Genomic DNA, 12,869 nt, shown 5'->3' with positions numbered 1-12,869 from the left:
TTCACAGAGAGAGAGAAAGAAACCCACAGAGACAGCAGAGAGACGACGAGCCGAGAAGGAGGGCTGGACGGGGTGGCGGTGTGGTGGTGGTGGTGGCGGCGGCGGAAGAAACAGCAAAAGGAGAAGAAGGATAAGAAGAAGGGGAGAAAAAAAGAAAAAAAAAGTATTGAATAAAAACAAGGGCAAAATTGTCTTTTCAAAAAACTAACTTCTAACATCATTAATTCATCATTAACGGTATTATAAGGATTTTACTATAGTAAGGGTAATTTCACCATTTAAAAAGAGTTAACAGATGCTTAACTGCAAAGACTAACGGAGTGGATTACATTAAAATAAATTCATAAAAAATAGGGGGTGTCTGTGATATTTTGACCAAATATGATAAATTTGTAAGATATTGGATACTTTCAGGGGGTATCCATGAAATTTTCCCTTGTTATTATCATTTCCTAGAACCATCCTCTATTAATTGCAAACTAAAATTCTCAAAATTAAAATATTAGAAAATTTTTTAATGTCTCTCTTTACCTTGGTTTATGGTTTTAGGCATAAAATTTTATCTTTTTATTGCCAACCGTTATAAATATGGGTTCGAACCACATGGGCCAACTCTGGTTTGATAATTGACCATTATTATAATTGCTTGGATGTTTGACTTGTAGAGCAATTAAATATCTAAGTATATCTTTGTCCCAAAAATAAAAAATAAAAAATTCTAAGTATATAAGAAGTTGTACATTATGGACCAACCCTCTCTTTTTTTTTTTTTTTTTTGGTTCCTTGGTTTCCAAATATTGTCTTAATATTTTAGAAAGAAATGGTTCTTTGAGCATATACTTTTTTATATTGATTATTTAAAGGGATTGAGTTTCTACCAATAACAAAAGGGGAGAGAGTCCCCTGAAAAGTGGCATGGCCCTTGTGCTAGTGTCAGAGCCAATTAAAGCGTATATGAAAGCATCAATTGGGGTGAGATTTCTGTTTTTCATGGGGTGGGGGTGGTCAATCGATGGATATGCTTAGTTTGATTCTCATTTCAAACTGTTTATAGTATTTAGGTGGAATTTGACCAATTTCAGCTGATTTAGAACAAAACCAGATCAAAATCGATTACACCCAGAGTTTTAAGAATTGGGAATCGGATCGAATGGCTGTGACCGATATTTCCATGATCCAACACGTTGATTCACACCCAAAAACCCTAAAAATTCCCTGTTTTTAAATCCGAGGACCCGATTCTAGGAATCTTGAGCACAGATCCAATGATCGATTCCGTCTCCGATTCTGTGTTTTAAAACCCTGGCTCGATCTGATTCGGACACCGATTCCTTGTTGTAAAACCCTGCTTTCCGGTTTCGATTTTGAATTTTTGACTTGCAACGTTTGTTGTTTTTTGTTCATATATTTGCTCTGTAATGGGTGTTTCGGACTCTCGGGAGGTTTAATTAATTTTAAAAAGTGAATTTTTCTTCTCCTGAGTAGTTTCTGATGATAAATAATCGGTGGCGTTTCGCTCTTTCGATCGAAGATTCACGCACTGCTTTCCTTGTTTATGGGCTCTGCTTCATTCCTCCGAAATTCTAGCAGGAGAGGTTGGTCACCCAGGAATTTCAACATTGAAGGAGAGCAATTTTCTAAATTTGCAGTTCATTCGAGGCTAAATTGAAGGATATAGGTAGTTAAATATCTTCAGTATTACATATATGGAACTTGAGGAAGAAGAGCCGATTTTGGAAGGTGAGGCAGTGGAAATGGACAAAGAGAACTCTAAGGAAACTCCCATGAAGGAAATTCGTACCCGTTTTCCTGGCGTTGTGAGAAAGAAAGCTTATGCATTTGATGGTTTCGGGAGTTACTTTACTAAGGAATGGGATCTCTCTGAAGGAAAAGGGAAAGAATTTTGTTGGTATCATGTGGAACTTCCAAAGGGAAACCAGAAACTAGCATTGTCTGCACAATACCTTATTGATGTCCTTTGCCCTCCTTTGAAACTTCAAGACATCCTCTCACTTGTCACTAATGGACCTTTTTGTGGGCATGTTAATGGAGCACTTGTTTTTAGGGTGAACTCACCTGGAACTGCTTCAAGCGATTTTACTCTTAGAATTGCTGCAAGAATAACTGAGAACTCGTTGATTACTGTGTCTTTGGGTCGTGTTCCTAGATTGGGATTCTCCCCAATGGGTCATTCTCTTCTTTCAGAGATTCCTAGTGTGGAGAGTTCCAGTTTGGCTAGAGCAGAGAAGGAAGGAGATGCGATTGTAATCAGGGAACACGTTCTTGAGTTTTTATTAACGATGAATCATTCTGAGGAGGCTGATAATCCAGTTCCACGCACTCTTTCAAATCTCGTTATTCATGTACTAGACACACATGTAGATCATGTTCAAGACATAGTAACCAAGCTTGAGATCGAGTTGGACGCAGTGGAGTTCGAATTGGATAAAGGTAATAGTCATGCAACAATTGGTTTTTGTAGTTTCATTTTCTTTTCTAATTATTTTCCCTTATCTTACTTACCTATAGATTCATGCTCAGAGTTCAATTTTATTCTTTATTTTTAGACCTGTTCAGTTAGAATGGAAAGAATAATATTCAGTTTTAATATGGAGTTTGATTTGATCACTTTCAAGTTCTTGAAAGGGATTGTGTATTTCCGTTTTTTCTACAATCCCAGAAGTGGAACTTGTTTGGGGCTAAGTTGGAAAGATATGTAGGGTAGGACAACCTCAAGGTCACTTGGGTCCTTATTTTCAACAGAAAAATAAGTTGTGAAGCTAGCTATTAGGATGGATTCAATTAGGTAGCCCTAGGGCTGAGTATTGAAGAGTTTCATGGTTGTGATAGCTGGGGGAAGTTCTTACTGTGTTTAGTATCATCATAGTTTTGGGTTGCAAAGTGACGGAGGGCAACATCAAATGAAAGATGATTATATTACTTGGTGGGACTTCAGTTTTTTTTGAGGTTTTCACTAGAATGACAAGAGACAGAAGAGAGCCAGGGGGGTGGGTGGGTTGGAATCAAAAGTAAACATTTGGATGCAATCTCATCCAAATGAAGGGGTTTGTTGGACCCTCACCATCATAGGGGAGATTCATTTCTGAACAATGCAAAAGGTTGGTTTTTTCCTTCAGAACAAATTCTTAACATGCACCCTACAAGTAAATAAGGAATGCAAAAAGGTTTATGAAATATTCTTTACAATCTAGAGGGATCCAATGTGAGTTGTAGATGGGCTTGTTAAGAGTAGGCCTTATTAGTGGATCATGAGGTATGCAGTTGAAGTAATGCAATCATGTTTATGGTCAAGAGTGAACTCGTGGTTAGAGTTTGTCTAATTGTTGAGGGTACCACTATGTAGAGATGAGATACTCTGTGCAGTGGAAACCGTGAGACTTTAGATGCCCCTGGCTTATATGTAAGTTTCTGTACAAAATTATTAAAAAATGAGTTAGGAGGCAAGGTAGGATGAGGGCCACAAATACTTGTTCCAAAATCAGGTAAGAGCCTTGGGGTGAAGAATAAGTGAGATGAGGTTAAGGCTTGGGGTTGAAGAATAAGTGAGACGAGGCAAAGCTTTATGGAGAGGAATTAAGGTGTTATGAGTACTTGACTAGGGTTTTACAGGGACAATAAACAAGAACTGACAGCCACAGAGGAAGGCTGGAAAAGGTAGAAGATAGAGTGGAAGAGGAAGAATTATCACTTCATGAGAATATTTTGGGGTGACACCAATTATAGAAGGAATCATACCCTACAAGAAGGAATAATTAAAAAAATATCTATACCCAGATGTTAATGTGAAAGAAATAAAAACCCACCCACATGCAACTGTTATGTACATTGTTTCGGGGGCTTGAGGGGAGTGGGGGTGAAGAAGTCATTAAAAAATAGCGTACCCAGTGCACAAGGCTCCCGCCACTGCAGCTTCGGGGGAGGGTCATAATGTATGCAGCTTTACCCCTGTTTTCACAGAGAGGCTGTTTCCAGACTCGAACCTGTGACCACTTGGTCACAATGGAGCAACCTTTTACCGTTGCACCAAGGCCCACCCTCGGGGTGAAGAAGTCATTCACTCAATTAATAGGTGGCTCTCCATAAACGACAGAAATGGGGCATCTGTTATTCTTTTATTCCTAGAAAATTCAGAGTAAAATCCCATTTCTAACTTTCTTTCTGTGATTATTACTGTTTAAATGACTATATCATTGATCAAGGATATGACTTTTAGAACCCTCTGGACCTGTCCTAAAATAGTAGCTTTTTTGCAACAAGTGGTTAGAACCTACAGCCTTTATTCAATAATAACTCAATGTGACAACTTCAATATGGATGCATCCTAAAACTCTAATTACATGTGGAAAACCAAATTGCGGTCCCATAGTAGAGCCATTGAGTCCAAAGAGCTGCTGAAAAATGCCCCTGTTAAAATGAGATTGTGGTGAGACGCTCATGTTACTTTCTTATTCTGTTTGTAAGCTTTTCTCTTGAAGGTGAAACTAATAACCCACAAGTATTGTTTTAGCCATGAATCATAAGACTACGTATCATTTTGTCCCCTCTATTTGTTTTAACAGTTTTGCAGTAAGGGGATGAGATAAAAAAGGATTGAAGATAATTTGTGATGTCAATATTACCCTGCTTCTTGCCAATCGTTCACCATTGACAATACGATTTGGTTTACTCATCCTTTTTTGTTTCTTTTCTGTTTTGAATGTGAGACAGTTGTAAATATAGTACACATGACTTTATGGTCATTGCACTACATCAACCAACTGCCAAATTATGCTACAGATTGAGCTGCAATGTATGGGATTGGAGTGTGGATTAATGGGCCATCTGGTTATTAAAAGGTCTTGCAGACCCACAAGAATCATAGTAGCATAACTCGACTATTTTAATGGAAATTTTATTCGAGGTTAGAGATATCTTTCACTTCTCTTAATCATATGGGTGTCTGATGAGGCTCTCTATTTCATCTTTCAGATTCAGAAATGAAACTTCCATTTTGGCTATTCCAATTCTCAGCCTTTTGTTTGAGGCCTTAGAGCAGCTGATTAATTAGCATCAGCTAGACCCTGCAGCCGAGGAATTTTTTTTTTAATCACCCCCATAATGTCCATCTCCTCCTTTAATCACATACTCCCAGTTGGAAACTCTAGCTTTTCCTGTCCTTGTTAATAAATATTTTTATTGTGCCCTGTTCATCAGGTCCTTCACTTAGTTCTATATTTTGACTGTATATGCTAACCGATTGATGCAGATTCATCACCAAATAGAGCTTGTTTCATTGGGAATAAGTCTAGGATTGGGTTACATACATGTTGGGCCTTTGATCCCATGGGTTTCTAATGTAATAGGCCACTTTTATGGGACTAAAATATGGGTATATAGGTTGCATACGGGATTAGCCCAATACTTAGTTTATTTTAAAGTTTTTTAATTGAACCGGTTCAAATTGGTTGCATCCAATTGGTTCAATTTAAATGATCATGTGACTTGGTTAAGTGGTCATGTGACAACTTAATTGGTCATGTGATGTAAGTTGGGCTGGATTAGGACTCTATAAGTTCAGCCATGTTTTGAGTCTATTTCCTTTAGTATTCTAGTTTCCTAGTCAGTTTAAGTTACCTAGTAGGTTAGGGATAGGGTTAGGCCATTCCTTTTTAGTGTCTAAGTCTATTTTTGAGTCTTCTATATAAGTTTGTAAGGGAGGCCAACATTAGAGACGAATTTGATTAATAAAAATTAGCTTTATGCTTGCTGCCATTGCTGTAGCTCTTTGTGAGTGTATATCCTTGTGGATCTCAAGGTGGTAAAGGGTAGGTGGACTCCTGCGACTCCTTGCATTGTGAAGATCGGGAGGCTCTTTCAAATCATCAAGCTGCTGCCATTGTCCTGCAATACAGTGAGTTTGAACCTGTTTTCTTATTTTAAACCTTCTTCTAACATCCTTCATCTTCCCTTAGACCTAATCCACAGTCCCCTCCAACCATCAAACCCTAATTCTCCATTAAACCTGCATTCCTACCTCCAATAGGATTCCCCCATAACTCCAGATTTAGCCATCAATTTCGAACCCTACTTCCAGCCTACATCCCCCACACCTCTCCCTACACTCGACCTTAAACCTAGCCCTTAGTCTCCACTACAACCCCTCCATTCCCCCACTCCATTAAACCCAAAACCTGCAACTCAATTCTGTCCAGAACTGCAGAATTTTAAAACCTTCCCAAATCCAATTATTTTTATCCCATAATAACCCCCAAGACCTGCATATTAAAGTCATATAAGGCCCATTCCCAAATTCCCATCCTAAACCCTAGAATTAACCTAAAACCTTGTGCTGTCCATTCGAACCAGCAACCCCTTTTGCTATTGATCCTGTTATCTGGCTCCTAGTAGGTCTCCTACCTATCTAGGACTACATTACCGATGCTTCTTAAGAAAGAGCTTGAATTAGGTTCCTTAGATTCCCAAAAACCTTAGAACTTTTTAGGATTTGAAAAACTGTGAAGTCTCATTGCATGGTTCCCACATCAAAACTAAGATATGAAAATGTACAACCTTGAGAAAGTCCCCCTCCCCCTCCCCCCTTCCTTCATTTGAACCCTTACCACCAATTGAGTCAGGGAAATCAAAGACACAATCCTACCAAGCGTTACTCCAACCATTTGATGCAAACCCAAGAGGGTAAGCAAGCCAAGATCGAATCTGGAAGAGGGTTCTGATCTGAATCTGGTTTGAAAGGGTAATGGATAGGTATGATGGAGGTCGATGGAGGGTGGCTGCAGGGAATGGATGATGATAGTTGAAGATGAAGATATATAGGTGGCAGCCTAGAGTCCCACTAGTTGCCCAACCGTTGGAGTCCCACCTTGATCCCACTTGAGTCTCACAAGCAAAAGTTCTCAAAGAGAGTTTTTTGTTTTCAATTCATCATTGCCTTTTGAGAGCAACCGGGACTTGCATTATATAGATATAGAAATCTTGAATACAACACATAGCAATAAAGAGACTCTTAGAATTCCAAAACCCTTTGGAATTCCCCGTACATAGATAACAAGTCCTAGATATGGAAAACTGCCCCCAAGACTGAGAAAACTAAACCCAAAACATTGAACCCCAACCCCAATACATAGAAAACATAAACCATGAAAGTTAACTAACTCTTGGAATTCTAAAAGACACTCAAAGAAATTCTAAGGCCCCGTTTGTTTGATAGATAAAAAGGGATGGGAAACTTGTGAGGGTGGGTCCCACATGTTGTGGGGTGGGTTGACAAGGAAAGGAAAGGAACGGAAATAATAGAATACGCATTTTGTATGGGTTGGGATTTAGTGGGAGAGAGAGGAAATGGACATGGGGTGGGATTCCATGGGAAAGAAAGGAAATAGGAAGAGGAGAGAGATAGACTCAAAAGTAACTTTTCCATGAAAAGTGAATGGGGTGGGAAAAAAGGGGTGCCACCTCGCCAGACAAGAATAAATGCATTTAATGAGCTTGTCTGGAAGTTTCCCACCCCATCTAACCAAACAGTCACATTTGTGGTAGTTTGTGGGAAACAAGTACAAGTTTCCCACCCCTTTTTACCTTTTTTACTTTTCTCCGTCAAACAAATAGGGCCTAAAGGACTCCTAAATAAGCTTAGGAAATATGAAAAGGCTCATAAGCATGCCTTGGAATCCAAAAGTCAAGAACTAGAAACTAGGAGAACGAAAGAGATACTTAATACTGCCTTGGAATTTGAAAAGGCACAAAGAATCTGCTAGAACTTTGAGGCCAGAACTTGACTGCTTCTAGAAGTCCACGACTTGGCTGGGAGGGCCAGACTTGGACTTGGATCTGGTCTTGGACTTGGGGCTGGTCTTGGACCAACTTGTGGACCAGGTTTTAGAAAAGAACCTTGTGAGCCAATATCTCCCTGAATCACCTTTGGGGCTGGCTATGTGAATTCTCTTCTGCCAATTCCTGTCATTTATTGACAGGTAATGAATAACACTCAAAAGTATATAAGGTATATAAAAACAAGAGGAGCCAAGCTCCGAAAAAAGCAGAAAGAAGAAAAGGAGAAGAAACAAAGAAAGCTAAAGTAGAGAAAAGAGAGACCGCAAAAGACAACAAAGAAGAAGGCCACACCTACACCCGACTCGTGCCACCTACCAGAAGAGACAACCTCTAAATCCGCAAGCAACAACCACACAGAAACTTCTAACTCTCCTCGTCCAAATCCAATGCAGTCACCAACTACTGCCAGATCCAGAACTACGAGCATGTCAACCTCCTACTCTGACATTTGAACGGCATACAGTGTGTTCTCTAGTCTGCCTTCCTCTTCTACTGCCTTTGGCAGCTATACCTGCCCCTAAACTTAGCACTTCTCATGACCAGATATTGTTTAGCCTACCCCATTTAGTTGGGATAAGGCTGAGTTGTTGTTGTTATTGTCGCCTACTAAATAGTCCTCCAGCTCAGACCTTCTCGAGCTTGATTCCAGCATTTGCACAACCACCTTCAATCTCTTGTTCATAGTTTTTCATGTTGGATAGCCATGGGGTAACCTAATTTTTCTATGAAATCACAACAAATTTGCATAAATAATTGAACAAGAGTAGAAGAAAGAAGAAGAATAGAAGATGTGAGAGTAGACCTAGGCAATCACACCATAGTGATGTGAGCTGTAAACTACAAAGCTACAAAAAGAGGAAACACTTTGTGTTGTTGCACAAACGTATCAGTTGTGCATTTGCTTAATTGATTTCTAGCAGAAAATAACATGCAATAATCTGCCTTTCAAATTGGGTACATGTGGTAACTTACCAAAACTGTCTTTTTTACCATTCTTCTTTTTCCTTGTAATTTTCTTAGTACTATATTATCCTTCTTTAAATAAGGAGGGGCTAGTAGTGGTAGCTGTCTAGTGTTTGCCTTATTTAGTTAATTTTTGTTTTACTAACCTTCATCTTAAAGAAAACATATAGGAGGGTAGTTTTGGCAACACAGTAGTTTTAGTTGTTGCAATATCTTACATGCAGATTAGTTTTGTCATAAGAAATGAGAAAGCAGTTGAGGACATCTTACTGGACCACCTTGTTATAGATATCCAGAATGGCTTTCGTCTCAGTAATATAATCTCTCAAATGTGTCTTATTTTCTCATGTGGTGCCATTGCAATGTTGTATGTTTTTAAGAATGAATTGAATATATTCTGATACAATTTATATGGTTTGCTGGTTTAAACTTAAAATGATAACCTATTTCACATGACTGCAGGTGCTTTTGCCTTAAAAATGCAGATGCTGGATGAGAGAAGATTTCCAAAAATGCATCTAAATTTGCAACGTCTTTTGCAGGTAATTTCATGTTCCTGATACTTCTTCAATGAACAAATAGGAAAATAAGGAACAAACTTGATTTATATAGGGAAGTATAGCCTGTATATGTGCCAGCGGGTAGACCATTAGGAGAATTCTACCAATGGCGGAGTGGTATGTATGGGAACACATTGAGGGGCATTGGGGCCACTAGAAGTTTGTGTCAGAGAATGTGCATAAATTTTTTGTAAACCATTTAAATGAATGTGATGGAGGGAATGGTTACTATACCCATGTGACTTGATGTAAAGAAGATGTCCTCATTCTGTTTGTTATTGTGATGGGAGTAGGGTCCCATTTATGAAATCAATTTTTTTTCCTTCTTTTTTTGATAGATAACAAATTTATCAAAAGGATAGAAGTAAATACATAGCTAATGTACAACAGCAACAGCAACAATTAACTCTGGTTAGGGGCCCTCAACAGGAACTACATAATGGGAAATGAGTGTAGATACAAAGTCCCTACAAGACCCCCAACTTGGCCAACTTATCTGCAATTGAATTGGCTGCACCATCTAAACAAAAGAGAAATCTCAGATAGCACATAAGGATGATTTATTTAAGTCATCTGCAATTATAGTTTGAATTTATTTAAAGCCATGCTGTACATTTGCCGTTTTGCCCCTCCCAGGCCCTACAGTAGCAGGAGTCTTGTGCACTGGGTTGCTCTTTTTTTGTTTCAGTTTCAAACTATATTTTGAGTTTGCTGCATTTCAGGTGATAGCATATGGAGAACAAGTGTTCCCACGTGTCAGAGAAAAATGTTCCACAAAAAGTTGGTTTGCTGGCGAAGACATTGTCGCTCTTGAAGAGCTGATTGGACGTCTTAGGAGGCTAAAAGAGAATGTTGGTTTTATTTCGAATCGTGTAACAGCATTACAAGCTGGTCTTGACAGTTGGCAGTCGGAGCAAATTAATAAGAAGCTTTACTACCTCTCCTTCCTTTCATTGATATTCCTTCCTTTGTCTATCATCACTGGAGGTACACTTTTTATTTATTTATTTATTCACTACTGAAAAGTGTTTTTCACTAGAACATCAATGTAAGACCTCTCAAAGTAATGACTATGTAATACTAATTCATTGTTTGGGGTTGAACAGTATTTGGGATGAATGTGGGAGGCATTCCTTGGTCAGGGCAAGATGACCCCGCCATAAAAGATGGATTCCGCAATGTCATGTTTCTCTCTGTTGGTGTGCTGCTGCTTTTACTGCTTTGCTTCACTTTCCCCTCTATATATGCCCATATGAGGAATCAGAGAGTATTAAGGAGGTGCTGGTCTCTTAACAGGTCTTTCTTAAAGAGAACACTCAGAGTTGGATCTCAGGAAAGAGGGGGTTACACCCGCATGTGAAAGAACTATACAAGCTTCTTGGTAGGCATTCTCATTTTCTTCATGTTTTTAATTACCATTTGTATAACTTGTCTTTGATGAGGAAAATATATTCCACCTGGAGATTTTTGGGAAACTTTTTTCTTTTTGTTGAGGGAATGGTCTGATAAGACTGTTTCTTGAGTAAACCTGCAGGGGTTTAGTGCTTCCATCCTGCAGGACCTGTGGAAATTTATCCTCCTTAAATTAAATCACCAGCTGTACAGATAGATGGAGGCTTCGGATTCTTTAGTGGAGCCTTGTAATTGTCCTCGAGTTTTCTGAGAAGAGGAGGTATCCCGTTGAAGATGAAACCTTTTGCATTGAAGCTTTTAAATAATTTTAATTCAGTTAGTTTTTTGTACTATTATTCTTATTTTTTGAATTGACAAAGTCTCACACTTCTCAATTTGTAGACTGATCATGTGAGTAGTAGATATGTCTTCAATGGCTTTACATATGCTGTTGCATTCTCTAGCTACCTCTCTTGGGTACAAGTATGTAACTAGGAACTCCATCCATTGCTTTTGTATGCCAAGCCTGAGATCTGATTTAGATATTCTGGACCATCTTCATGAGGATATATTTTGAATTCAGTAATGATTGAAAATACCAAAGTCTGATGTAGGGTTCCTGAAGATGAACCATGAAAGTTTGTGAGAATTACTTCTATGGATAAATGTCTCAATTGCTTGTCAATATTTTCAATTGACTGAAACAAAATATTAAATTTGCTGATCATGAGTTATGAGAACCTGGATGGAAGAGGAAAGCTAGTGCCATTAATGGCGCGAAGGTTTGCAGACCTTCAATGCTTGTCATAAAGCATGCAGCATTTGAGAATTGCTTATGAAAAGAGGAAGTGAGTATAAACAAATTGGTGATTAGGGGAAAAAAAAAAAAAAAAGGGTCTTCCTCTGTGTAACCACAGTTGGATACATCGACTCATTGAGACAGTCACCTTAATGAATTTAACCCTTCTTCTCATGTATAAGGAAGGGCAGTAATGACATTACACATCATAATTAAAAATTCTTTTACTTTACAACACGTCAGGTTACATAATATTCCATTTATCTTATTTGGTCTACATCAGATCTTGAGGAGCATAAAAAGGTGGTTACAAATTATGTGTAACCAGTAGCTGAGCCTTGGTGCAACAGTTAAAATTTTTTTTTTTCTGGTAAATGGGATTCTTATTGAAGAGGGGGATCGAGAACAGCCCATGGCATTTGAGATGCAAAGATCTTGGAGCCAGGGAATGGAGTTTGGCCAATCTATCTTACTCAAAATTGATAGGGCCTTCCGAGCCAGGGCATCAACAACATGATTGATAGCCCGTGGAATGTAAACAGAAGATACATTTTGAAAAGTAGAGCATTGAAGATGAATGTCTTCAATAACAGGAGCAGCTGATAGAGGAGGAGCAGTGTTTTGGTTTTTGAGTAGATTGATTAGCTCTTGACTATCAGTCTCAACTTGAATGTTCAGCAAACCATCAATGTGAGCTTGGAACAGAGCATTCTGGACAGCAATGGCTTCACCCTGAAGCATTGACTGAAGACGCGAAGGCTCTGAGATGGCTCTATTTTGTAAACCTGTATGGTCTCGAAAGATGATTCCAATTCCTCCTTTGGATTGACCTTGGGGGAGTGAAGCATCACAATTAATTTTTGTAACTCACAGTTGGTGGAGACCAAGCTTGAAGAGTTGGGGCTGAGCTACTTGCATTTAAGTTGAAGTGGGAGTAAGGTTGCGGACATTTGCCCCTCCCAGACCTTGCTGTAGTGGAAACCTTGTGCACAGTGACACTCTGTTTTTATAAATTTTGCGTAACCATGTTTGGATATACACAGAGAATAAACTCCCCCCCCCAAAAAAAAAAAAAAAAAAAATGGTGGCATCTCCCTTAATGTTTACTGTTGCATACTCTATGAAGCATCCAAGGCCCAATAAGCAACAAAGACCTTAATGGTTCATAAATCAAAAGGTAAGTCTTACGGTAATAGATCTTATGAGTTTCCAATTACTTGAACTTTTCTGTTTTTTTTTTTTGGGGGAGGGGAGGGATGATTGTCAATGAGAGCACGCACAGGGGTATAAATGGGGTGGAATTT

General features: G+C 38.8%; 1 protein-coding gene across 1 annotated transcript; it reads left to right on the top strand.

Annotated features, from left to right (window-relative positions):
- The first annotated feature begins 1,652 nt into the window (after positions 1–1,652).
- LOC122660822 (zinc transport protein ZntB-like) lies at positions 1,653–10,982 on the top strand. The gene is made up of 4 exons (XM_043856063.1): positions 1,653–2,451; positions 9,277–9,356; positions 10,097–10,361; positions 10,481–10,982. The coding sequence occupies exons 1-4, from the start codon at positions 1,707–1,709 to the stop codon at positions 10,732–10,734; spliced, it is 1,344 nt and encodes a 447-aa protein (XP_043711998.1). The 5' UTR covers positions 1,653–1,706; the 3' UTR covers positions 10,735–10,982.
- The last annotated feature ends 1,887 nt before the right edge of the window (positions 10,983–12,869 follow it).

The sequence above is a fragment of the Telopea speciosissima genome, chromosome 5 (assembly GCF_018873765.1).
Source record: "Telopea speciosissima isolate NSW1024214 ecotype Mountain lineage chromosome 5, Tspe_v1, whole genome shotgun sequence".
Classification (NCBI taxonomy): domain Eukaryota; kingdom Viridiplantae; phylum Streptophyta; class Magnoliopsida; order Proteales; family Proteaceae; genus Telopea; species Telopea speciosissima.
Note: the sequence above shows the minus strand (reverse complement) of the source record. Positions and strands in the feature narration are given on the sequence as shown.

Coding starts and splice junctions, on each gene's coding strand:
- LOC122660822 (XM_043856063.1), top strand. CDS start 1,707: ATGGAACTTGAGGAAGAAGAGCCGATTTTGGAAGGTGAGGCAGTGGAA. Junction 2,452..9,276: donor GGAGTTCGAATTGGATAAAG/GTAATAGTCATG, acceptor ACATGACTGCAG/GTGCTTTTGCCTTAAAAATG. Junction 9,357..10,096: donor ATTTGCAACGTCTTTTGCAG/GTAATTTCATGT, acceptor GCTGCATTTCAG/GTGATAGCATATGGAGAACA.